The sequence below is a fragment of the Ovis canadensis genome, chromosome 7, assembly GCF_042477335.2.
Source record: "Ovis canadensis isolate MfBH-ARS-UI-01 breed Bighorn chromosome 7, ARS-UI_OviCan_v2, whole genome shotgun sequence".
Lineage (NCBI taxonomy): Eukaryota > Metazoa > Chordata > Mammalia > Artiodactyla > Bovidae > Ovis > Ovis canadensis.
In genome coordinates, this window is record NC_091251.1 from 53,701,790 (window position 1) to 53,725,002 (window position 23,213).

General features: G+C 39.9%; 2 protein-coding genes across 7 annotated transcripts in view; one reads left to right on the top strand and one right to left on the bottom strand.

Moving 5' to 3' along the window:
- Window positions 1–12,875, bottom strand: part of L2HGDH (L-2-hydroxyglutarate dehydrogenase) — a 58,192-nt gene extending 45,317 nt beyond the window's left edge. The window contains exons 1-3 of one of the 6 annotated variants that reach the window (XM_069596156.1): window positions 12,494–12,711; window positions 7,140–7,255; window positions 5,997–6,148 (exon numbers count right to left, since the gene is read on the bottom strand). In XM_069596156.1, the coding sequence (XP_069452257.1) occupies window positions 5,997–6,148; window positions 7,140–7,255; window positions 12,494–12,633 (408 nt within the window). In that variant the 5' untranslated portion in view covers window positions 12,634–12,711. Of the gene's footprint in view, window positions 1–5,996; window positions 6,149–7,139; window positions 7,256–12,493 lie in introns of all 6 variants that reach the window. The other 5 variants (XM_069596160.1, XM_069596158.1, XM_069596157.1 and 2 more) reach the window with 5 other exon arrangements.
- Window positions 12,767–23,147, top strand: DMAC2L (distal membrane arm assembly component 2 like). The gene is made up of 5 exons (XM_069596166.1): window positions 12,767–12,868; window positions 18,648–18,759; window positions 19,648–19,856; window positions 20,425–20,596; window positions 22,461–23,147. The coding sequence occupies exons 1-5, from the start codon at window positions 12,784–12,786 to the stop codon at window positions 22,573–22,575; spliced, it is 693 nt and encodes a 230-aa protein (XP_069452267.1). The 5' UTR covers window positions 12,767–12,783; the 3' UTR covers window positions 22,576–23,147.
- Window positions 23,148–23,213: the final 66 nt, after the last annotated feature.

The window sequence follows — 23,213 nt, forward strand, 5'->3', positions numbered from 1 at the left end:
TGGAGTAGCCATAGTAATAAACAAAAGAGTGTGAAATGCAAGACTTGGATGCAATCTCAAAAACAACAGAATGATCTCTGTTCATTTCCAAGGCAAACCATTCAATATCAGAGCAATCCTAGTCTATGCTCTGACCAGTAATGCTGAAGAAGCTGAAGTTGAACAGTTTTACGAAGACCTACAAGACCTTCTAAAATGAACATCCAAAAAAGCTGTCCTTTTCATTACAGGGGACTGGAATGCAAAAGTAGGAAGTCAAGAGATACCTGGAGTAACAGGCAAACGTGGCCTTGGAGTACAAAATGAAGCAGGGCAAAGGGTAACAGACTTTTGTCAAGAGAATGCACTGGTCATAGCAAACACCCTCTTCCAACAACACAAGAGAAGATTCTACACATGGACATCACCAGACAGTCAATCCCAAAATCAGCTTGATTATATTCTTCACATCCAAAGATGGAGAATCTATACAGTCAGCAAAAACAAGACCAGGAGCTGACTGTGGCTCAGATCATGAACTCCTTATTGCCAAATTCAGACTTAAATTTTTAAAAAATAGGGAAAATCACTAGACCATTCAGGTATGACCTAAATCAAATCCCTTACAATTATACAGTGGAAGTGACAAATAGATTCAAGGGATCAGATCTGCTAGACAGAGTGCTTGAGAAGTATGGACGGAGGCTCATGACATTGTACAGGAGGCAGTGATCAAGACAATCCCCAAGAAAACGAAACACAAAAAGGCAAAATGGTTGTCTGACGAGGCCTTACAAATAGCTTAGAGAAGAAGAGAAAGTAAAGGCAAAGGAGAAAAGGAAAGATATACCCATTTGAATGCAGAGTTCCAAAGAATAGCAAGGAGAGATGAAAAAAAAAAAAAGCCTTCTTCAGCAATCAACACAAAGAAATAGAGGAAAACAATAAAATGGGAAGTACTAGAGATCTCTTCAAGAAAATAAGAGATACCAAGGGAACATTTCACGCAAAGATGGGCCCGATAAATGACAGAAATGGTATGGACCTAACAGAAGCAAAAGATATTAAGAAGTAGCAAGAATACACAGAAGAACTATACAAAAAAGATCTTCATGACCCAGATAACCACGATGGTGTGATCACTCACCTACACCCAGATATCCTGGAATTCGAAGTCAAGTGGGCCTTAGGAAGCATCACTACGAACAAAGCTAGTAGAGGTGATGAATTCCAGTTGAGTTATTCCAAATTCTAAAAGACAATGCTGTGAAAGTGCTGCACTCAATATGCCAGCAAATTTGGAAAACTCAGCAGTGGCCACAGGACTGGAAAAGGTCAGTTTACATTCCAATCCCAAAGAAAGGCAATGCTAAAGAATGTTCAAACTACTGCGCAATTGCACTCATCTCACACGCCAGTAAAGTAATGCTTAAAATTCTTCAAGCCAGGCTTCAACAGTACTTGAACTGTGAACTTCCATATGTTCAAGATGGAAAAGGCAGAGGAACTAGAGATCAAATTGCAAACATCCGTTGAATCATTGAAAAAACAAGAGACTTCCAGAGAAAGATCTACTTCTGCTTTATTGACTACACCAAAGCCTTTGACTGTGTGGATCACAACAAACTGTGGAAAATTCTTAAAGAGGTAGGAATACCAGACCACTGACCTGCCTCCTGAGAAATCTATACACAGATCAAGAAGCAATAGTTAGAACTGGACATGGAACAACAGACTGTTTCCAAATCAGGAAAAGAGTACGTCAAGCCTGTATACTGTCACTCTGCTTATTAAACTTACGCAGAGTACATCATGTGAAATGCCAGACTGGATGAAGCACAAGCTGGAATCAAGATGGCCGGGAGAAATATCAATAACCTCAGACATGCAGATGACACCACCTTTATGGCAGAAAGTGAAGAGGAACTAAAGAGCCTCTTGATGAAAGTGAAAGAGGAGAGTGAATATGTTGGCTTAAAAGTCAACATTCAGAAAACAAAGATCATGGCATCTGATCTCACTTCATGGGAAATAGATGGAGAAACAGTGGAAACAGTGACAGACTTTATTTGGGGGGTCTCCAAAATCACTGCAGATGGTGACTACAGCCATGAAATTAAAACATGCTTGCTCCTTGGAAGAAAACCTATGACCAACGTAGACAGCATATTAAAAAGCAGAGACGTTACTCTGCCAACAAAGGTCCATCTAGTCAAGGCTATGGTTTTTCCAGTAGTCATGTATGGATGTGAAAGTTGGACTATAAAGAAAGCTGAGCACCAAAGAATTGATGCTTTTGAAATGTAATGTTGGAGAAAACCCTTGAGAGTCTCTTGGACTGTATGGAGATCCAACCAGTCCATCCTAAAGGAAATCAGTCCTAAATATTCATTGGAAGGACTGATGCTGAAGCTGAAACTCCAATATTTTGGCCACCTGATGCAAAGAACTGACTCACTGGAAAAGACCTTGATGCTGGGAAAGATTGAAGGCCAGAGGAGAATGAGATGACAGAGGATGAGATGGTTGGATGGCATCACTGACTCGATGGGCATGAGTTTGAGTAAGCTTTGGGAGTTGGTGATGGATAGGGAAGCCTGGTGTGCTGCAGTCCATGGGGTTGCAAAGAGTTGGACACAACTGAGTGACTGAACTGAACTGAACTGAACCTAAGTAAATTAGGCAATAAAAAAAATGCCCAGTTTAAAAAAGTAAAACTATCTTATTTGTAGATGACATGATCCTGCATGTTGAAAGTCCTAAGGAATACACACACACACATACACACAAAAACTACTAGACTAAGAAATGAGTTCAACAAAGTTGAAGGATAAAGATCAATATGTAAAAAATCAATCCTATTCTATACATTAGCAGTGAATAAATGCAACTGAAATTAAGAAAATAATTTTCCTCACAAAAGCATCAGAAAGAATAAAATATCAACAAATAACATTAACAAAAGAAATGTAAGAACTGTACAATGAAAAATAAAAAATATTGTTGAAAGAAATTAAAGAAAATTAACATAAATGGGAAGACATCCCAATTTCATGTTTTGCAAAATTTAATACTGCTAAGATGGCAGCACTCCCCAAATTGATCTATAGATTCAGTATAATCTCTATCAAAAACACCAGCTGCCCTTTTGGAGATACTGACAAATAGCACTGGCATAAGGACACACACACATCAGTGGAATAGAATTGAGAATCCTAAATACGCCTTCTTACATTTATGCTCAACTGATTTTTGATGCAGATGCCAAAACAACGTATTGTAGAAAGAACAACTCTTTTCAACAAATGGCACTGAGACAACTGGATATCCACATGCAAAAGAAGGAAGCTGGACCCCCTCCTTACATCATACACCACAATTAATTAAAAAATGAACCTACACTGGTAGAACACGTGTAGGGGGTGGGGTGGGAGCTTTACTTCTGGTGGCAGGGTCTGGGAAGGGGCAGTAGGCCAGCTGCAAAGGTGCTAAGAAGCACCTGAAGCAGACCAAGGAGCTGGATGAAGATGATGGGGCATTCAAGCAGAAACAGAAAAAGCAGCAGAAGGGGAGTTCCCTGGTGGTCCAGTGGTTAAGAATCTGCCTGGCAAAGCAGGGGACAGGGGTTCAATTCCTCGTGGGGGAACCAGGATCCCGCATGCCGCGGGGCAACTAAGTCCATGTACGGCAACTACAGAAGTGTCCGCCCCGCCACGAAAGCCAGAGCACCGCAACAAAGACATAGCATGGCCAAAAAGCGAGAGAGAAGCAAAAGAAACTTGAGAAGCTGAAAGCAAAGGCTGCAGGGAAAGCCCCCCTGGAGAAAGGTGGAATTAAGAAACTTGTCAAAAAGTAAGCTGGGGGACTTCTCTGGTGGTCTAGTGGTTAAGAATCCACCTTCCAATGCACGGGATGTGGGTTTGATCCCTGATCAGGAAAGGGGAACTAAGATCCCGCATGCTACAGGGCAACTAAGCCTGTGAGCTGAGGAAGACCCAGTGCAGCCAAGGGAAAAAAAACCAAAACACCACTTTTAGGGACTTCCCTGGTGGTCTAGTGGCTAATACTCTGCTCTCCCAATGCAGGGGGCCTGGGTTCGATCCCTAGTGGGGGAACTAGATCCCACATGTTGCAACTAAGATTTGGTGCAGTCAAAAAATAAAAATACATATTAAAAAAAAAAAAAAGGAAGCTGTTCTTTGTGCTGGAGGCAATGAGTGAGTGAGTGAAGTCGCTCAGTCGTGTCCGACTCTTTGTGACCCCATGGACTGTAGTCTATCAGGCTCCTCCGTCCATGGGATTTTCCAGGCAAGAGTGCTGGAGTGGCTTGTCATTTGGCAATGGTAATCCTTAATTCCATTCCCGATTCCCTGCCATAATGTCTATTGCCACCTATAGCTAGAATGAAGTACTGTCTTGAAGCCTGCTACACATTTAAAAACAAACTTTTGTTAAGGTTTAAAAAAATGAAATCATACAGCGGCTCATCTTCTCTTTAGTTCTTCTCATTCAGCCATTTCTACCTTAGCTGTGCGGTCAGAGTAAGCCCAGCCAAAGTCTGTTCCTCAGTCTTTGCTCTAGCTCCAATTCTGTACCACTCAGAATTAAATCGACTCATCTGGGGAGGAAAAGGGACTAAAGATCTAACCATCAGAATTAAGGCTTTGATATTAGAAGAAGATCAGGAGCAAATTTTCATGATCTAAGGTTTGGCAATGATTTCTTAGATATGACACTAAAGGTACAAGCAACAAAAGAAAAAAAAAAGATAAACTACACTTCATCAAAATCAAGTTTCTCTGCTTCAAAGGATACCATCAAGAAAGTAAAAAGAAAATCTACAGAATGGGAGAAAATATTTAGCAATATTTTAAATATCATCATTACTATTATATTTTAAAAATAAAAATATTTTAATATTTTAGTAGTATTTTAGTAAATAACATATAACTGATAAGGGGCTATATTCAGAATATATAAATAACACAACTCAACAATAAAAAGACAAATAACTCAATTTTAAAATGGGCAAAAGATCTGAATAGGTATCTCTCAAAAGAAAATAAATGAATGGCCAGTAAGTACATGAAAGATGCTTAACATTATTAACTCGGAGAAGGCAATGGCACCCCACTCCAGTACTCTTCCCTGGAAAATCCCATGGACGGAGGAGCCTGGTGGGCTGCAGTCCATGGGGTCACTAAGAGTCAGACACGACTGAGTGACTTCACTTTCACTTTTTACTTTCACGCATTGGAGAAGGAAATGGCAACCCACTCCAGTGTTCTTGACTGGAGAATCCCAGGGACTGGGGAGCCTGGTGGGCTGCCATCTATGGGGTCGCTCAGAGTCAGACACGACTGAAGCGACTTAATTAAGCATTATTAATCACTAAGCTTAATTATAAAAAACCCACAGTGATATAGCATTTCACATCCTCTAGGATGGCTAAAATAAAGCAGACAATAACTGGTGTTCATGAGGATATAAAGATACTGGAATCCTCACCAACTGCTGATGGGGATATAAAACAGTACAGCACTTTGGAAAACAGTTTGGCACTTCTTCAAAACGTTAAACATATAGTTTCTGTATGACCCAGCAACTCTACTCCTAGGTATACACCTGACAGAAAGGAAAACATAGGTCCACACAAAAACTTGTACATGAATGTCCATAGCAGCATTATTCACAGTAGCCCAAAAGTGGAAACAACCCAAATGTCTATCAGCTGATAAATGGGTAAACAAAATGTGGTGTATCGAGCCAATGGAATACAAAGAGGGATGAGGTACTGATTCATGCGGCAAGATGAATGAACTCTGAAAACACTACACTAAGTGATAGAAGCCAATCACAAAAGACAACATTTTGCATGATCCCATTTATATGAAACATCTAGATTTTGCAAAGAAAGATACAAAGAAAGAAAAGCCAGGTATTTTTTAAATCAACATTTAAGATTACTAAGAAAATACTATTTATAAATAAGTCAAGGCCCTAGTAAAATGCCATACCTTGCCACATTGCTTGTAGGAAATTCCCTTTTGGTTACAGTACTCGTAGATGAGGGCTGCACCTTGCACACATAATTTAGCTTTCAGAGATTCGGGTTTATAATAAATCCCACTATGTATGACACCACTGTTATGTCCAGTCTGATGAACAGCTATGGAACAAGAGAAATACATTTAAGAGAAAGCACATACAGGACTCATTCAAAACCCAAGACATAGGGGAATACAGTCAGAGTTAAAGCTATTAGAGACCACTATTTAAAACTCTGCCTGGGCCTGTTCTTCCAGTTGGAGCACTGGTAGCTTCCCCAGCAGCCAACCACAGTATCTGTGCCAGGTCCCTCTAGCCCATCTCTGACGTCAGCTATGACTTTGGGGTACAAACCCACCCTCACCACCAGCAATCCACTTCAAGGGCCCAATATGGCTCTCTGCCTTTTGCACCAGGGTGTTCTCTGATCTTTGGGGGCAGAGGGACTCAACATCCCTAGGGACAATCCTCAAACAAAGGGACAGAAGTTGAAGGGCACATGAGCACAATCCTGGGAAACATTAGGCAGTTCCTCAGAGGTCTCGGTGGAATCAAGCTCACAGCTTCAACCTGGATAACACACCTTCACAAGATTTTCCCTCCTTCCCTGTTTACTCTCCCCACCTACTGACTCCACAAATGAATCACCTTTTTTTTTTTTTAAGTCACTCAGTCATGTCTGACTCTGCAACCCCATGGATTAATACAGTCCATGGAATTCTCCAGGCCAGAATACTAGAGTAGGTATCCTTTCCCTTCTCCAGGGGATCTTCCCAACCCAGGGACTGAACCCAGGTCTCCTGCATTGCAGGCAGATTCTTTACCAGCTGAGTCACAAGGGAAGCCCATATCCAATATCCAGTATCCAAGCTCTAGTCCCAGGCTCTGCTTTTTGAAGAATCCAGACTGGGACACTAGCATTGACACGTAGATTGAAAGATGCAGAACTGACAACATGAGCAGGTGTTCAGGTTTATTGTTGTTGTTAAGTTGCCCAGTCATGTCCTATTCTTTGCAATCCCATGGACTGGAGTATATCAGGCTTCCCTGTCCTTCACCATCTCCCAGAGTTTGCTCAAAGGTGTTCGGGTTAAGCAACATAACATACATACCTAAATCTTTCTCCTTCTCCAGAACACCAATGGAAAGTGCTGGATGTCGCAGGATGAGTGCTCTGGCAGAGGCAAGCCCCACAATTCCGCCACCAATAATGACTATATCAAATGAGCTTTAAAAGAAAGCCATCTTTAAAGTAACACATGTTTACAGTAGATTTTATCAAACTTTGCATTTTCATCATCAATGAACAATTAAACTATTAATTAATAATCATTAAAATCAAATGTTTACTGGGCTTTGTGATATTTGGCTTTAAAAGTTAATCAGCTACAGCCAGCAGGCAGAATGGCTAGTTGCCCAAGCTCCTCTATGTCTCCATTATACTCTGCATAAGCTGGCTCCATCAGTGGTTACTCAGTTAAGTATCACACTTTCCCCTACTAACTGTCAAAAACTCAAGTGCAGTATTCTTTTGTGCTTTTTGTTTGTTTGTTTCTGGGTTTTTGCAGGTGGGGTGTTGGCCACATTGCATGGCATGTGGGATCTTAGTTCCCCAACTAGGGACCTAACCCACATACCCTGCATTGGAAGCATGGAGTCTTAACCACTGCACCACCAGGAAGTCCCTCAAGGGCAGTATTTTTGAGGACAAGTTAACATTAAGTCTTTAACACCTTAGTGTGCAAAAAGTCATAATTATTTTATTTTGCTTAGAAGGAAACAGTGAGAAAATCAAACCTTAAGGAAATAAGTCATCCAGAAATGGGCTCAGAATCAATTTTAGTCACAATAACTCTGATTACACAATCATTTAAAAAATTAGAAAGGGTATGTATAGTCTAACTCAACAGTGAGAAGCTTAAAAAATTACCATTAGCATTGATCTCATGGTCAACAAATCTAGGTTTTATAGGAACATGGCCAATTTCACTTTTTCACCCCACTTTTTTTTTTCACTCCCTCTTGCATTATATTATTTCGATCTAAATTCTAAACACCATCTGTAAATATCCAATATGTTATTTCTAAAAGAGCTCTTTAAAACACACACACAATGCTATTATTCTAACCAAAAAATTCAGTTTTTAAATATCTGCAAATATTCACAATTAAACTTTAAGAAGAAAACACAGGAGAAAATCTTTGGTATCTAGGGCTACTTGAAGAGTTCACATCAAAAGCATGACCCATAAAGGAAAAAATTGATAAACTGGACTTCATCAAAATTAAAAGTTTTTGCTCTGCAGAAGACTCTGTTAAGGGGATAAGATGATGAACAAATTGGGAGAAAACACTTGCAAACCATATATATGACCAAGGACTCAATTCTTGAAATAAACAAGTCATTTAGAGAATGGGCAAAAAATATGAACAAACATTTCATCGAAGAAGATAGATATAAACATGGCAAATAAGTACATGAAAATATACCTTTAGTCATTAAGGAAATGCAAACTAAGACTACAATGAGATATCACTACACCCCTATCAGAATGACTTTTTTTTAAAAAGTGGTAACACCAAATGCTGATGAAGATGAGAAGAACTGGATCAACTCACATATTACTGGTAGGAATGTAAAATAGTACAACCACTCTGGAAAAAAGAGTATGGCCCTTTCTTAAAAAACTAAACATGCGCTTACTACACGTCTTAGCAACTGCACTCTTTGGCATATATCTGGAGAAAAACATTGTTCAAAAGAATACCTGCACCCCAGTGTTCACTGCAGAGCTGTTTACAATAGCAAGTCATGAAGCAACTGAAATGTCCATCAACAAATGAATGGACAAAGATGCGGTGCATATATACAATGGAATATTACTCAGTCATTAAAAAGAAATAATGCCATTTTCAGCAATATGGATGAACCTGACGATTATCAAACTAAGAGAAATAAGTCAGATAAAGACAAATATCATACATTGCTTAATTGGGCAATCTAAAAAAATGATACAAATGAACTTATTTACAAAACAGAAAGACAGACTTAGAGAATGAACTAATGGTACCCAGGGGGTAAGATAGGTGGGGGGAGGGATAGATAGATTGGGAGTTTGGGATTGACAGGTACACACTGCAATATTTAAAATTGATAACCAGCGAGGACCTACAGGGAACTCTGCTCAATATTCTGTAATAAGATAATGGAAAAAGAATTAGAAAAAGAACAGATACATGTATGTATATAACTGCATCACTTTGCTGTATACCTGAAACTAACACAACATTGTTAATCAACTATGCTCCAATATAAGAGAAAATATGAGTATGAATTCACTTGACATCAGATTTCTAAATTGTGACAATGACATCCATAAGTCAGTAGAGCCACTTCCTTGGTGGTCCAGTAGTTAACTGCCAACACAGAGGGTGAGGGTTCCACCCCAGGCCCAGGAAATAAAGTCCCACATGCTGCACGTTGTAGGCAAAAGACAGAAAGCAAACAAACAAACAAAAGAAGCCAAAAAACAAAACAAAACAAAAACAACAACAACAACAACAACAACAACAAAAGTCAATGAAGTAGTAGTTTCAGGAAGAAAAAAAGGATTTCTAACCTAGAGTTAAACTGTATCATTTAAATATGAGGATTCAATAAAGATATTCTTAGATAAAAAAGGCTACAGGAACTTTAACATGCAAGAGACACTCCTAAAAACACTACTGTACCAAAATTTAATGAGTTATCAACTCAAGAAGTTAAATACAATAAGGAAAAATAATATATACAGATGTATATAAAACAAACATATATATAATAAAATATAACAAAGAAGAAAAATCCTTTATTTGCAAAGATTTATAAAGTAGACAAATCTCTGGCAATAGTAATGAGGAAAAAAGTGAGATGACACAAATAAATAAAATAAGGAAAAAACATGTAAAGACATGACAATGATCTTAAACCTAATCAAAGAACATTATGAAGATCTACGTGCTAATAAGTTTGATAACGTAGATGAAATGGGGCGAGGGACTCAAGCAAAATTACTGAGACAAGAAGAAATAGAAGTTTGGAATCAATTGCTATAACTTAGTCATCAAAAGCTTTCCACCTAAACACACACACACACACACACACACACACAGTGTGTAAATTTTACCAAAATTTCAAGGAATGGATAATCTCTATCATCGAAGATGTTCCAGAAAAATTTAAAAAGCTGAAAACTCTCTAACTCATTTTATGAAGTACCTATGACTCAGGTTCCAAAACTGGATGTTGGTATTGTTTAGTCGCTAAGTCATGTCTGTCTCTTTTGTGATCCCATGGACTGGATCCTCTGTCCATAGGATTTTCCAGGTTAGGATGCTGGAGTGGGTTGCCATTTCCTTCTCCAAGGGATCTTTCCAATTCAGGGACTGAACTCGTGTCTCCTACTTGACAGGTAGATTCTTTACCACTGAGCCACTTGGGAAAGCCCTAAAGTGATAAAGTGTTAGTTTCCAAATCATGTCCGACTCTTAGTGACACCTTGGACTGTAGCCCACCAGGCTCCTCTGTCCGTGGAATTTCCCAGGCAATAATATTGGAGAGGGTTGCCACTTCCTTCTCCAGGGGATCTTCCCAACCCAGGGACTGAACCCAGGTCTCCTGCATTGCAGGCAGAGGCTTTACCATCTGAGCCACCAGGGAAATCCCCAATACTGGATAAGAAATACAAAACAGCATTAAAAAAAAAAAAGAGCATATTCTATACAAGTAAAATCCAGCTGAAAGAATATAAGACATTATTTATCATAGCAACAAAACAATAAGGGAATCTAAGAATTAACCTAAGAAAAAACGAACTTCACAGAGAAAAATTTTAAACTCTATTAAATAACAAAGGCGTGTGTGTGCATGCTCAGTCGTGTCCAACTCTTTGCCACCCCATGGAGAATACTCCTCTGTCCATGGTATTATCCTGGCAAGAATACTGGAGTGGGTTGCCATTTCCTCCTCCAGGGGATCTTCTGGACCCAGGGATCAAACCTGTGTTTCCTCCCACTCCTGCACTGACAAGTGGATTCTTCTACTGAGCCACCTGGGAAGCTCCTAAATAACAAATGAGTATGCATAAATGAAAAGATATGCCAAGTTCATGGATGGGAAAACTCAAAATTATAAAGAAGCAATTCTCCTCCAAATCTATCTACCTAATATAATTTCAATTTTCAAAATAATCTTTTAAGATACTAAATGTTATATAAAGTCTGTAAGTAGTGAAGCAATTTTAAAAAAAACGAGTGCATGGAAAACTGATGAAAATCTGAACAAGGTCTATGGATTGTGCTAATATCCTTTTCCTTGTTTTGACAGTTATTACAGTTAGGTAAGATGTTGGAGCAAATTGGGTGAAAAAGGGTACATGAGAGCTCTCTGGTCTGGGTTTTTGTGGGTTTTCTTTGGGAAGGGGGACTTCCTATGGATCTTTAATCATTTCAAAATTTAAAAAGTATAAACAAAACCTTCACTAACCTTACTTTTCTTCCCTTAAGAAAAGGTTCCCAAAAGAACACGATGAATCACAAATCCTATTCCACACTAATTCCCCTCCAACCCACTAATACACAGCAGCCAGAATCAACTTTTGAAACATCAACATTTAATCACGTCTTTAAAAGTCTCCCAGAGCCCTTAGAATAAAATTCCACGTGCAGTTAAAGCAAAACCTCTGCTGTGATGTAACCCCTCTCCGGTGTCTTTCCACACCATCCTCTGTTCCGCCAAGCTCCACTCACACTCATGTTGCCCACATGCTAGTTCCCGAAAAAGAGCCAAGAGCTTTCCAGCTTTGAAACCTTCGCATAAACCGCTCCCCATACAGAGAGCAGGTAAAAAACAGTAATTTCATACGTGATCTCCACATTTCAAATCACAGGACGCTGAATTCTGCAGGGTTTGATTAGCAGCTGAGCTGCTTCTCATACGGACAACTCTATGCAGCCGTGTGTGTGCCAGGGAACGGAATGATTTAAGACCGGTTTCAGATGTTCCAAGTAACATCAGGAAGGCCAGCGAACAAACAGCACGTTTAATTGCTTACAGTGTGTGAGGTCCTTTTAATCCTCAAAACGACCACTTGCGCGAGAGACTAGGTTCCGATTCACAACTGAGCCTTAAAGGAGCTTAAGTAACCCGCCCAGGGTTGAATGGGAAGCGGTGGAGTTGTATTCAAAGCCAGGACTGTTCTTGACCTCTACTCGACACTGCCTTTCTTATTCTTCTCCTCTCGCCCACAAGCCTACGAGTGATCCAGCCAGGTAGCTCCTGGGATCTGAGGCTGGAGCCCGGGCTTCACAGGATCCCGACCTTCTCTCTCGCCGAGGACAGCGAAGAAGAGCAGAGGCAGAGGTCCAGCACTAGGCACCTCCAAGAGAGGCAGCGCAGACCGCGGGGGGCGGGCCAGCGGGTACTCACCTGGTGCTGGCTCTGCGGCCACCCTGGCACAACAGCCGGGATTTCCCCGACGCGGGTGTGCGCGCCGCGGAGAAGCCCCCGGGGAAAATCCCGCGGGCCCGTCCGCAGACACTGCCCAGGTAACGCAGCGCAGGTACCATCGCCTGGGCCCCTTTCCCTGCCTCGAGCTCTAGAAGCCAGTCCTTGAGACCTACAATGCCCGCGTCCCAGCGCCCTCTAGCCCCGCCCCCCAAGCAGAGGCCAATGAAGGGAGCACCTTCGCCCCACGTGGGCGCAGCCGCCAGTGGCCAATGGACGCGCGCGGCGGAGGGCGAAGGGCAGGCCTGCGCCGCCGTAGACGCTGGGGACGCCAGCTTGCTCCTTCCTTTTGCCGCTGTGAGTAGAGGAGCTAGGCCCCGAGAGGGGCGGGACTAGTGGTGGTCACCCTCTCCCCTTTCCCTTCTCCCATCTCTAGGCTAACTGAAAATCTGGCCCGCCGAGTCAGGCGTCCTCGACCTGCACAGCCCAGCGGACTTGGCGCCGCAGGACAAAGTCTGGGGATGATGATGGTGAAAATTCTCGTTAGGGCAGGCCCAGAGGCCCTCCTTTCCTCCAGCTAGGCCCCGCCCCCTCGACCCCTCCCCGCGTCCCTCGTGGCTCCGCCCTCTCAACCTCGCCTCTTCCTAGCCCCGCCCCACGTCCCTAGCGGCTTCTTGCGGAGAACCTCTGTCTCCAATGAGTCTCCTACAAAGCGGAGTGCTCACTAAAGGGCACAGTCCAGCCCCAACCTTCTCCAGACCGAGGCTCTGTCATGGCGACGCCTGATAGTCTGCTGTTTTCTGGCCATCCATATATGTGGCTCCTGACATGTCATTCATTATTGGTCTTGTAAATATTGAGCGCATAAATGAAACAGACGGCTCGGTCTCTGCCGTCATTTAGCGATCTGTTTCCTTTTTTTTTTTTTTTTTTAATACTGGCCTGGTTTTAAATATGCTTTGCAGGCCTGGAAACAATGATTCACCTGTGCATGTCACTTCACCCCTGTTTAGCTATAAAATGAGGGAAGCAGGCTCTGTAGTCTCTGAAAGACCTGTGTCAGATTACGTGATCCTCTAGTTCTGTGCCTAACACCTGTTGTCAGTGTTTGATGGAAGGTTTTGTTTTTTGTTTTTTAATTTTTAGGGTCAGGACAGCTGAGCAAAACAAAAATAGAACGATGTAACTTTATTACTGTATTTGGATTTAGCAGATGGAGCAGTGGTAAAGAATATGCTTCCAGTGCCAATGCAGGAGGCGCAGGTTCAGTCCCTGGGTCCGGAAGATCCCCTGGAGTAGGAAATGGCAACCCACTCCAGGATTTTTGCCTGGAAAACTCTGTGGACAGAGGAGCCTGGCGACCTGCAGTCCATGGGGTGGCAAAGAGCCGGACACCACTGATCCCCCCATGGGCACTGACTTTATTGCTGGAAAAACTTACTTGCCTGTCTGAATTTGGCTCCAGTTATTAGTCACATAGTTTGGGAAAGTGGAGTCACCCCTTTTCCTCAGCCCCTCCTGTGTGAACTATGAGTGATGTAGGGTCCCCCTCATAGGACTTTTTATGAGCAAGATAAGGCTCATCAGATGTTTAGCACAGTAAAATGCTCAATAAAATGATGGTTTTTATTATGTTTATATGGTTTTTATCACTTGGATAGTTATGCATATTTTCTTTATTTGTGAAAATAATGTGGAATGTTGCCTGCTTGTTCATCACAAATGAAAAATAAGATATTCATTTTTTAGTTTTTAATTTTTTATTAGAAAATTTCTTAATTTGAATTTTGAGTTAATTGTAGATTTCCATGCAGTTGTAAGAAACAGTAGAGATCCTGTGTACCCTTTACACAGTCTTCTCAAATAGTAACATCTTGTAAAAGTTTGATACAACAGCATAACCAGGAACAGCCCATGGATCTTATTCAGATAGCCTGTTTTGCATTTGTGTTTGTGTTTAGTCCTGTACAGATTTTATCACACCTGTATAGATTCTCCTTCTTCTTCTTATTATTATTATTCTTTTTGGTCATGCAATGGGGCTTATGGAATCTTAGTTCTCTGACTATGGATGGAACTCTGACCCCTGGCAGTGAGAGTGTCCCAACCACTGGACCGCCAGGGACCTCCCCATGTGTAGAATGTTGTAGGCAAGCTACAACACAGATCCATCACCACCAAGATCCCTCCCGCAAGGCACCCTCTTACCCATTCTGTTCTCACCTTCTAAAATTTTGACATGTCAAGAATGTTACATAAACAAAATTATATAGTATGTAACTTTTTGGAATTGACTTTTTCACTTAGCATTATCCCATGAGAGCCATCCAAATTTGTTGCATGTATTGATAGTTCATTCTGTCTTATTGCCGAGAAGTATTTCATGGTATGAATGTACCACAACATGCTTAACCATTCACCCTTTGGAGGATAACTGAGTTACTTCTAGTTTTTTGACCATTTCGAATAAAGCTGCTATGAAACTTAGTGTACAGCTTTTTGTGTGAGCCTGTTTTTGTTTCTCTGGGATAAATGCCCAAGAGTCCAATTGCTGGATCATCTGATAAGCACATGTTTAGCTTTGTAAGTGCCAAACTCCTTTCCAAAGTGGCTGTACCATTTTACATTCCCACCAGCAATGTTGAGTGATCGAGTTCCTCTTCAGTGTCGCCAGCTTTTGGTACTATCACTATTTTTTATTTTAACCATTGCACAGGATTGTAGTTGATTTATTACTAGGTTGAGTATAGAATTATACAATCTAGGGTCTGTGGTCAGGCTTTCATGAGTCAGTCCATAGTAGTAACTGTTTTACTCTTCTGTGATTTTGAGCCTGTACTTCCTAGTTTAGCAAAGTGAAAGAACTCAAAATACACATGTACTTTTTATAAAATTTTCTCTGCTTAGCTTCTCGCCTAGTCTTGACTGTACATTAATTTGTTTCCTCTCGATTATCTCAAATCAAGAGCTCACCTTACATTCATTGACCCTGTAATGTCTTTGGCTAAAGACATTTGTTTTCTGGCCACCACACCCTCCTGAAGCTAAGAATTCATGTTCACCTTCCATCTAGGTCAGAACCTATAAGAAGTTAGTTCAGTGAGTGTCAAATGATACTGGCCTAGGGTGACTTTGGGGACCTTCTATTCCTAAGGAAGTGCTCTGTCACTCTATTTCACTAGACTCTAGATACATCAGGAATAAGAACTGGCATCAGTAATGGACGATTCCAGTGAAGTGGGGTTATAATCTGGGGGGGAAACTCCCCAATTCTGATACCACCTCACCCTTCTCTCCACACTTTCACTGCCCTCAAGAACAGGTTGGCTAGTTTAGTCTTTTTGACCCCTAAATTAGCCATCACTTTGAATAGGCCACCTAAGTAATTATGTTTAATATATAAAAAGAGAACCTGCACTTTTTAAAAGAAACTTGTTTTTATGCAAATTGGAGAACTCTCCATCTCCTGTTTTGAGGCACACATTAGAGCTCTGGCCTTCTCTAAGTCACAAACTTCCTATCAACTTTTGGAAACATCTGTTAAAAACTTACGGCTCCAAGCCATGTTATGATAGTAAGAAGAATTTTTTAAATAATTTGAATTCCTGAGTCATTTATCACAGCAGTAGCTTAGTAATGTTTATTTTTTAACTTGAATTTGAGTGGTTTCTTTTAATTTGTGTGCCTAGTCACTCAGTTGTGTCTGACTGAGACCCCATGGACTGTGGCCTGCCAGGTTCTTCTGTCCATCGAATTTTCCAGGCAAGAGTGCTAAAGTGGGTTGCCATTTCCTTCTCCAGGGGATTTTCCCAATCTAGGAATCAAACCCGAGTCTCCTGTGCCTCCTGCATTGCAGTTAGATTCCTTATCTGCTGAGCCTTCCCGGAAGCCCTTCTTTTAATTTATTAAAGTTAAATTCACCAACTCACCACCAGAGGTCTCCTCTTTCCCTCTAGAAAGCATTCTTAGAGGTAGCTGCTGCAATTCATTTGAAATTCCCAGTATCAATTAATTAACAAAATTACAGTTGAGAATGCAAAAACCTACCAGTTATTTTTTTTAGGTTTACTGAAAAATAAAAACAATTTTCATGTTTAAATTATTTTGAATATAATATCCAGTATTTCTAGAGATCGTAAGCTAAAGTAAATTTGGTCTTTCTCTTAAGCTGAAATATACAGTTGACCAAAATGAATCAAGTGACTTCAGTTTTCATACTTCTCTAATTTTTCTGCTTAATGACAGTTTCTTTGTTTCTGCATGAGAATTTGTCAGCCATTGAAGATTGTTAATTCCAAATATTTATTGAACTTGCATTAGGGGATGGTGCTGTGCCTGGTGTTGGGAATAATTGAAATGAATGTGTGATTTTTGCTCTTCCTTTTGCTCTGCATACTTTAAATCTTTATTGCATGAATGAATAGATGGATGGAGATGGTATTTGAATAAAGTCTTGAGGTTGGGAAGGATTTCCAAAGGATTCTAGGTGGGGCAGGGAAGACTCTAGGAGGGAACTAGGAGGGAACAGCCTGGGATGAATCCGGAAAGACCCAATTTGTAAATATGGTTGGCAGCCAAAGAAGTTGCTGAAGTGGGCACGGGTAGTGAGAGATTTAATCAAAAGCAGTGAAGATGTGAGAATGTGGGAGGAAGTATTTATAGCGTGGAGACACATTTGTAGTAATGAAGGCAGAGTAATGGCGGAAAAGCAGGGAAGAAGGTAATAGATGACTCCAGGGTACTGTCCTCAGACCTCAGCTCTCATTGTTTACAGCCTCAACATCCTCGGGCATTTCCTCAGCTCTAATGTGGTTCCCTCTCAGGACTCTTTCTAGTCCTCTTCTTTCTCTTGAGTTCTAGAACCATTCAAGGACTGAGGAAAGAGCCCGTGACTAATAAGAGTGAAAGTTAGGTTCAGGTTTCAGCACTGCACTGCTAACAATTAGCCATGAAACACTGGGCAAGTCCCTTTAAACACAGGCATTTATTAATACCCTGCCTTCTTCCAGGATTTTAGGGTGTCAGTGAGTTACTTAATATCGGGGCTTCAGTCTCCTCATCTTTGAATGGCCCTCATTCTTGCTGCTGCTGTCTGAGTAATCTTCCTGAAGCACAGTTCTGACCATGCCAGCGCTCTGTGCTGAAAGCTCAGTGACTCCTAGCTACCTGCAGAAGCCACACAGGAGACCCTTCCCATTGGGACTGTATACTGTCGGTCTCCTCATGACCCCCATGTTCTAACCCAACTGAACTACAACAAGCCTTAAACGTTCCCACCACAGCTAGTCACCTGACCTACCTTTGCTTGGCATCTTTGTTGAAATCCTTGTCTTTACTCTTTTGAGGTATTTTTCAGGCTCCGTCATTTATTTTAACCACCTGGTGACCTGTTTTAGCTCACTGTACCCTGCATTAAGTTGTGAGCTCCTCAAAGACAATGTGTCATTTGTCTGTGTCCTCCCCCCTCCTGGCACTTTAAGTCAGGTTGAGACCCAGTTTCGAAATCACTTTCTCAACTCAGGGTTATGGATTTTTACAGCTGGAAATCATCCGAGCCCATCATCTCATTTTATAAATGAGAAAACCAAGGGTCAGAGAGGTTAAGTTGCTTGTCTAGTCTTTCCCAGCTGCCCTGGCATAGTTCTTGGTTTGCACTGTTCTGGGGACGCTACTTACAATCTTTTCATAGGAAGATCTATTTCCATGATTCCTCTCCTTTTATGGATGTAAATGGCTTAACCTTGATACATTGCTTCTTCGATGATTTTAGTTTGTCATTTTGATACTGGAAATGTGGATTGGGACTGGAACTGGTTTCGGTAAATCTGTAAATGCACTACTTGAATGGACACCAGGTGGCGCCACTGTGGGCGGACTCCAATTGAAGATCGAACAAGTATAACTTAATGTCAAGGCTGGGAGGAACCATAGAGACCATCCAATTCTGCCTCTCCTTTGCAGCAAAAGAAACCAAAAAAACAAACAGCAGTAACTTGCTCAATAACTACTGAGGGGTAAATGAGCCAGCTTTATCATCACAAGAGCATTGAGTCTGAAGTTGTGAAGTAAATTACTGTATGTATGGGTTCTGATTGCCAACTGATGATCTAATATGAATGCTATTTTATGTGTCTAGGGCAAATGATGCTGTTTGGAAAAATTTCCCAGCAGCTCTGTGGCTTAAAGAAACTCCCATGGTCACGTGACTCCCGATACTTCTGGGGCTGGTTGAATGCAGTGTTTAATAAGTAAGTTACCCTTACTAAAGTGAAGAAACATGGGGATTGTTTCAGCTCGATGAGTTCCCAGTGGCTAATTTGGTTTTCTTATATTTCAGATGTTATTTGTATTGTGTATGCAGTATGATCCTAATTTTCTTTAAAAAAAAATTAAAGACCAAAAAAAGATAGGTTATAGAATATTAACTGTGACTGACTGGGTTGCAGGACTTCAGTGATTCTTTTTATTCATTCTTTCAGTGCCTTTCAAGCTTTTTTAAATGATCTTTTATTATTTTTATAATCAGAAAAGCTCAGTGATGTTAGAATATTTTATTCTGTGACTTAAGCAATGTAGTTAACCTTTTGAATACTATCAAGTGAATTCAAGTTTTAAAAATGTTATTTGGTGGCATGCTTATTTTGAAACTGGCAAAACTAACCTCCTCATTGCTTAATACAGCATTAATACCACTAACTAGAGAAAAAGGCATGTGTAAAAATTAATAAAGATCACTTACGGACATTAATTTGAACAAATGTTCAAAATTATTCCCTTTTTAAATCTTTTATCATTAATGAAAATTATAACCAAGTGTTGTCATTCGTTCAATACGTAGTTACTGAACATCTCCTGGAGTCAAGCTACTATGCTGCATACGAGTCAATAAAGACCCATGTCTGCCTGATAAACTCAGATTTAAAAAAAAAAAAATGCTTTGACAGTGTTCACTTGAAAACACAAGCAAAAATGGTAGCAAGTAGAGCTACCATTGAATGTTTTCTTTTCATGGATTTATCTCCCTCCTCATCACATGAAGTGAAAAGTAGTTGCTATTCTGTATTTATGTTGGTGAACATGGCTGAGAAGCTAGTGACGATAGTAAAAGCTTCCTGCTTTTCTTCTCGTCCCCCCAGAGTGGATCATGACCGTATCAGGGACGTGGGTCCTGACAGGGCAGCATCAGAGTGGCTGCTGCGCTGTGGGGCCATGGTGCGCTACCACAGCCAGGAGAGGTGGCAGAAGGACTACAACCATCTCCCGACAGGCCCTCTGGACAAATACAAGATTCAGGCAATTGACGCCACCGATTCCTGCATCATGAGCATCGGGTTTGATCACATGGGTAAGTCCTCTACCATTTGTTATGGGAAATGCAGGTGGTTTGCAATGACCTTTGGTTGCAGTTGACTCACTCTTATAGTCACACGGGTGTCCTTCTCGCCCTTTTCAGTCCAATCCAGCTTGTCTCTTCTTGTGTATGATATTTATTCTTAAGTTACATAGAGGTTACAAGTACCCTCCTCTCCTTTCTCTCCACACTAAGCTGTGGTTTATCGACTTAATATTCAAGGTCTTGTTTGTTAAACTATCTTTGTCAAACTTCTGTCATTGAGTAACCCTGACTAATATAGAAATAATTATATCCACACAGCCTCTGCTTGTGTGGGCATTTCATTCCTCAGTGCATGGGCATCTGACTGTGGAATGGCCCTGTCTATCAGCACAATCCATGTAGTGAATACTTTGTGTGGTTAATAGGGTGACTAATTGTTCCAGTTTTCCTGGGATTAAGAGGTTTCCTAGGACTTAGGACTTTCAGTCCTGACACCAGAACAGTCCTGGGCAAACTAGGACAGTTGATCATCTTAATGGTAAAGCGGGTTCTTAAACTGTACTTTTTTCCCTTCCAGAAGGCCTACAGTATGTTGAAAAAATAAGACTATGCAAGTGTCACTATATTGAGGATGGTTGTTTGGAGAGACTTAGCCAACTTGAAAATTTACAAAAAAGCATGTTGGAAATGGAAATAATTTCATGTGGGAATGTCACAGACAAAGGTATCATTGCTTTGCATCATTTCAGGTAGGTGGTCAGTGTCAAAATGGAAACTTGATCATGTTAAGGTGAAGAATCAGAATTTAAAACAGTTGAGAGATGGTATCTTTTTTTAATTCTGAAAAACAGAATTTTAAAAAATGGTTTAACTTTCAGCCACAATACTTTAAAACAATTGAAGTTATCAACTTTAATATCTTATAGTTGTACTGCATTTTTTAGGAAGCATCTTTTTTTAAAAATCAATTACATAAAGCACCTAGCATGATGCCTATTACAGTTGTTGGTGCTCTCAGTAAACATCAGCAATTATACTTCCTCCTCATCTTTTAAAGTATTTTCCCCCCATGTTCTGCCAATAACCTCAGCATCACAGGAAGTTTGAGAAATCTTAAACATTAGAACCAAAAGTACCAGATTGTTTGTCTCTTACATTAGTTCAGGCTTTGTGGCTTCATCTCGTAATAGAAACTTGAGTTGTTTTAAGAACTTCCCCAGTTTCTTTTCCTTTCTAGGTTAAGATTAATATTTTTAAACTTCAATCTCATTTAAAATAAAAGCAGAAACATAGCACAGTTCACCCATTTTTCCTGCTTCTCACCCCGGCTTGGCAATAACCACCAATCTGTTTTGTGTATCTGTGAGCTTGCTTGTTTATTTTTAGCTTCCACATACAGGAGATCATACAGTATGTGTCTTTCTCTGTCTGACTGACTTCACTTAGCATAATGCCCTCGAGGTCCATCCGGTTTGTCCCCAATGTTGAATTTTATTTTTTTATGGCTCAATACTACATATATGCATATCCTGTATTTTCTCTATTCACTGATCCATCAGTGGACTTTTAGGTTGTTTCTGTAGAGTGACTATTGTAAATAATGCTGCACTGAACACAGGTGTGCAGATGTCTTGTTGAGTTAGTGTTTTTGTTTTCTTCAGATAAATACTGAAACAAAGAATTATTGAATCATTTGGTAGTTCTTTTTTAATTTTTTGAGGAATCTTTATGCTGTTTTTCATATGACTGCCCCAATTTACAGTCCCATCAACCATGCACAAAGATTCCCTTTCCTCTACGTCCTCGCCAACACTTACTTCTAGTCTTTTTGATAATAGCCATTCTAACAAATGTAGGGTGCTATCTCATTGTGGTTCTGGTTTGTATTTCCCTGATAATGATGTAGAGTATCTCTTCCTGTACCTGTTCTCCATCTGTATGCCCTCTTTGGAAAAATGTCTATTCAGATATTTGCCCATTTTAAAAATTGCATTGTTCAGGTTTTTTGCTATTGAGTTGTATGAGCTTATACATTTTGGATATTAGCCCCTTATTAGATATATGACTTGCAGGTATTTTCTCCTGTTGAGTAGGTTGCCTTTTCATTTTGTTAATGGTTTTCTTGGCTGTGCAGAAGCCTTTCAACTTGATGTAGTTCCACTTGTTTATATTTGCTTTGTTTTTACTTTTAGTGTCAGATTCAAAAAATCATAACTACAACTGATGTAGTTCCACTTGTTTATATTTGCTTTGTTTTTACTTTTAGTGTCAGATTCAAAAAATCATAACTACAACTGATGACATATTTGTATGTCATACTTAACATACAAAGGAGTTCTATGCCATAATATACATATTTGGAAAAACTCAGCAGAATTATTGACATAACCAGAACAACTAAACTTTCCAAAGTCTGGATTAGTTCCTAGCATGAATCTCATTTAAAGTAGTGCTCTAAGATTACTGTTCCAAAAGTCATTTTGCATGTGTAGGATGATATGAACACACACTGTGTGTAATTTCTTAAAAAGCCAATAAAACAAGTTTACTTTTAATGCTATAAGAGTAAAGGTCAAATTATATTAACTTTTAAAATTTTCTTTTTTTTTACAGGAACCTCAAGTATTTGTTTCTAAGTGATCTTCCTGGAGTAAAAGAAAAAGAAAAAATTGTTCAAGCCTTTAAGACATCACTGCCTTCTCTGGAGCTAAAATTAGACTTGAAGTAAAATAATATTTCAATAAGTATCTTAATTCAGTGTAGAGTGTCATTTTAAATTGATCCTTAACAGCAACAAATATTATATAGTTATCAGCAGAACTATAAGGATGTTATGACATTTTAGCAGCATCCATCATGTAGAAAATAAACATTCAGATGTGATTCACTAAAGTTACTAAGTTGGAAGTAAGAATTTATGTACACTAAATCATATTAAGTGCAAATCAGATACCCTATTAATTTTAATATATTCTTTATTTTATAATGGTATCTATATAAATATCTCGATATAGATACTTAAGTTCTTTAAAATGATTTAAATGTACAGTACAGGTATTTACTTTTTAACAGTAATTTGCTTCATTTTAAAGTTATTGAAGCATGTTACTATAAATGTACAATTATGAAAAACTGAAAGCTAAATTTCAGATTCATTGATGGAGTCAGTTATGCAAAGTAATCAGAGGTTGCTGGAGCATTCCCATTGCTTCCCAGGATTTGCATGCATTTCTCATGATCCTGCATATCTGTGCTCTTTGTAACATACATCCTTTCTCTGAATAAACAGTTTCTGGCTAATTTGTCTAGTCTGTAGGCTTAATCTGGTGTTTTATTAAAACTAGACATAAATACTTGGCTGGATTT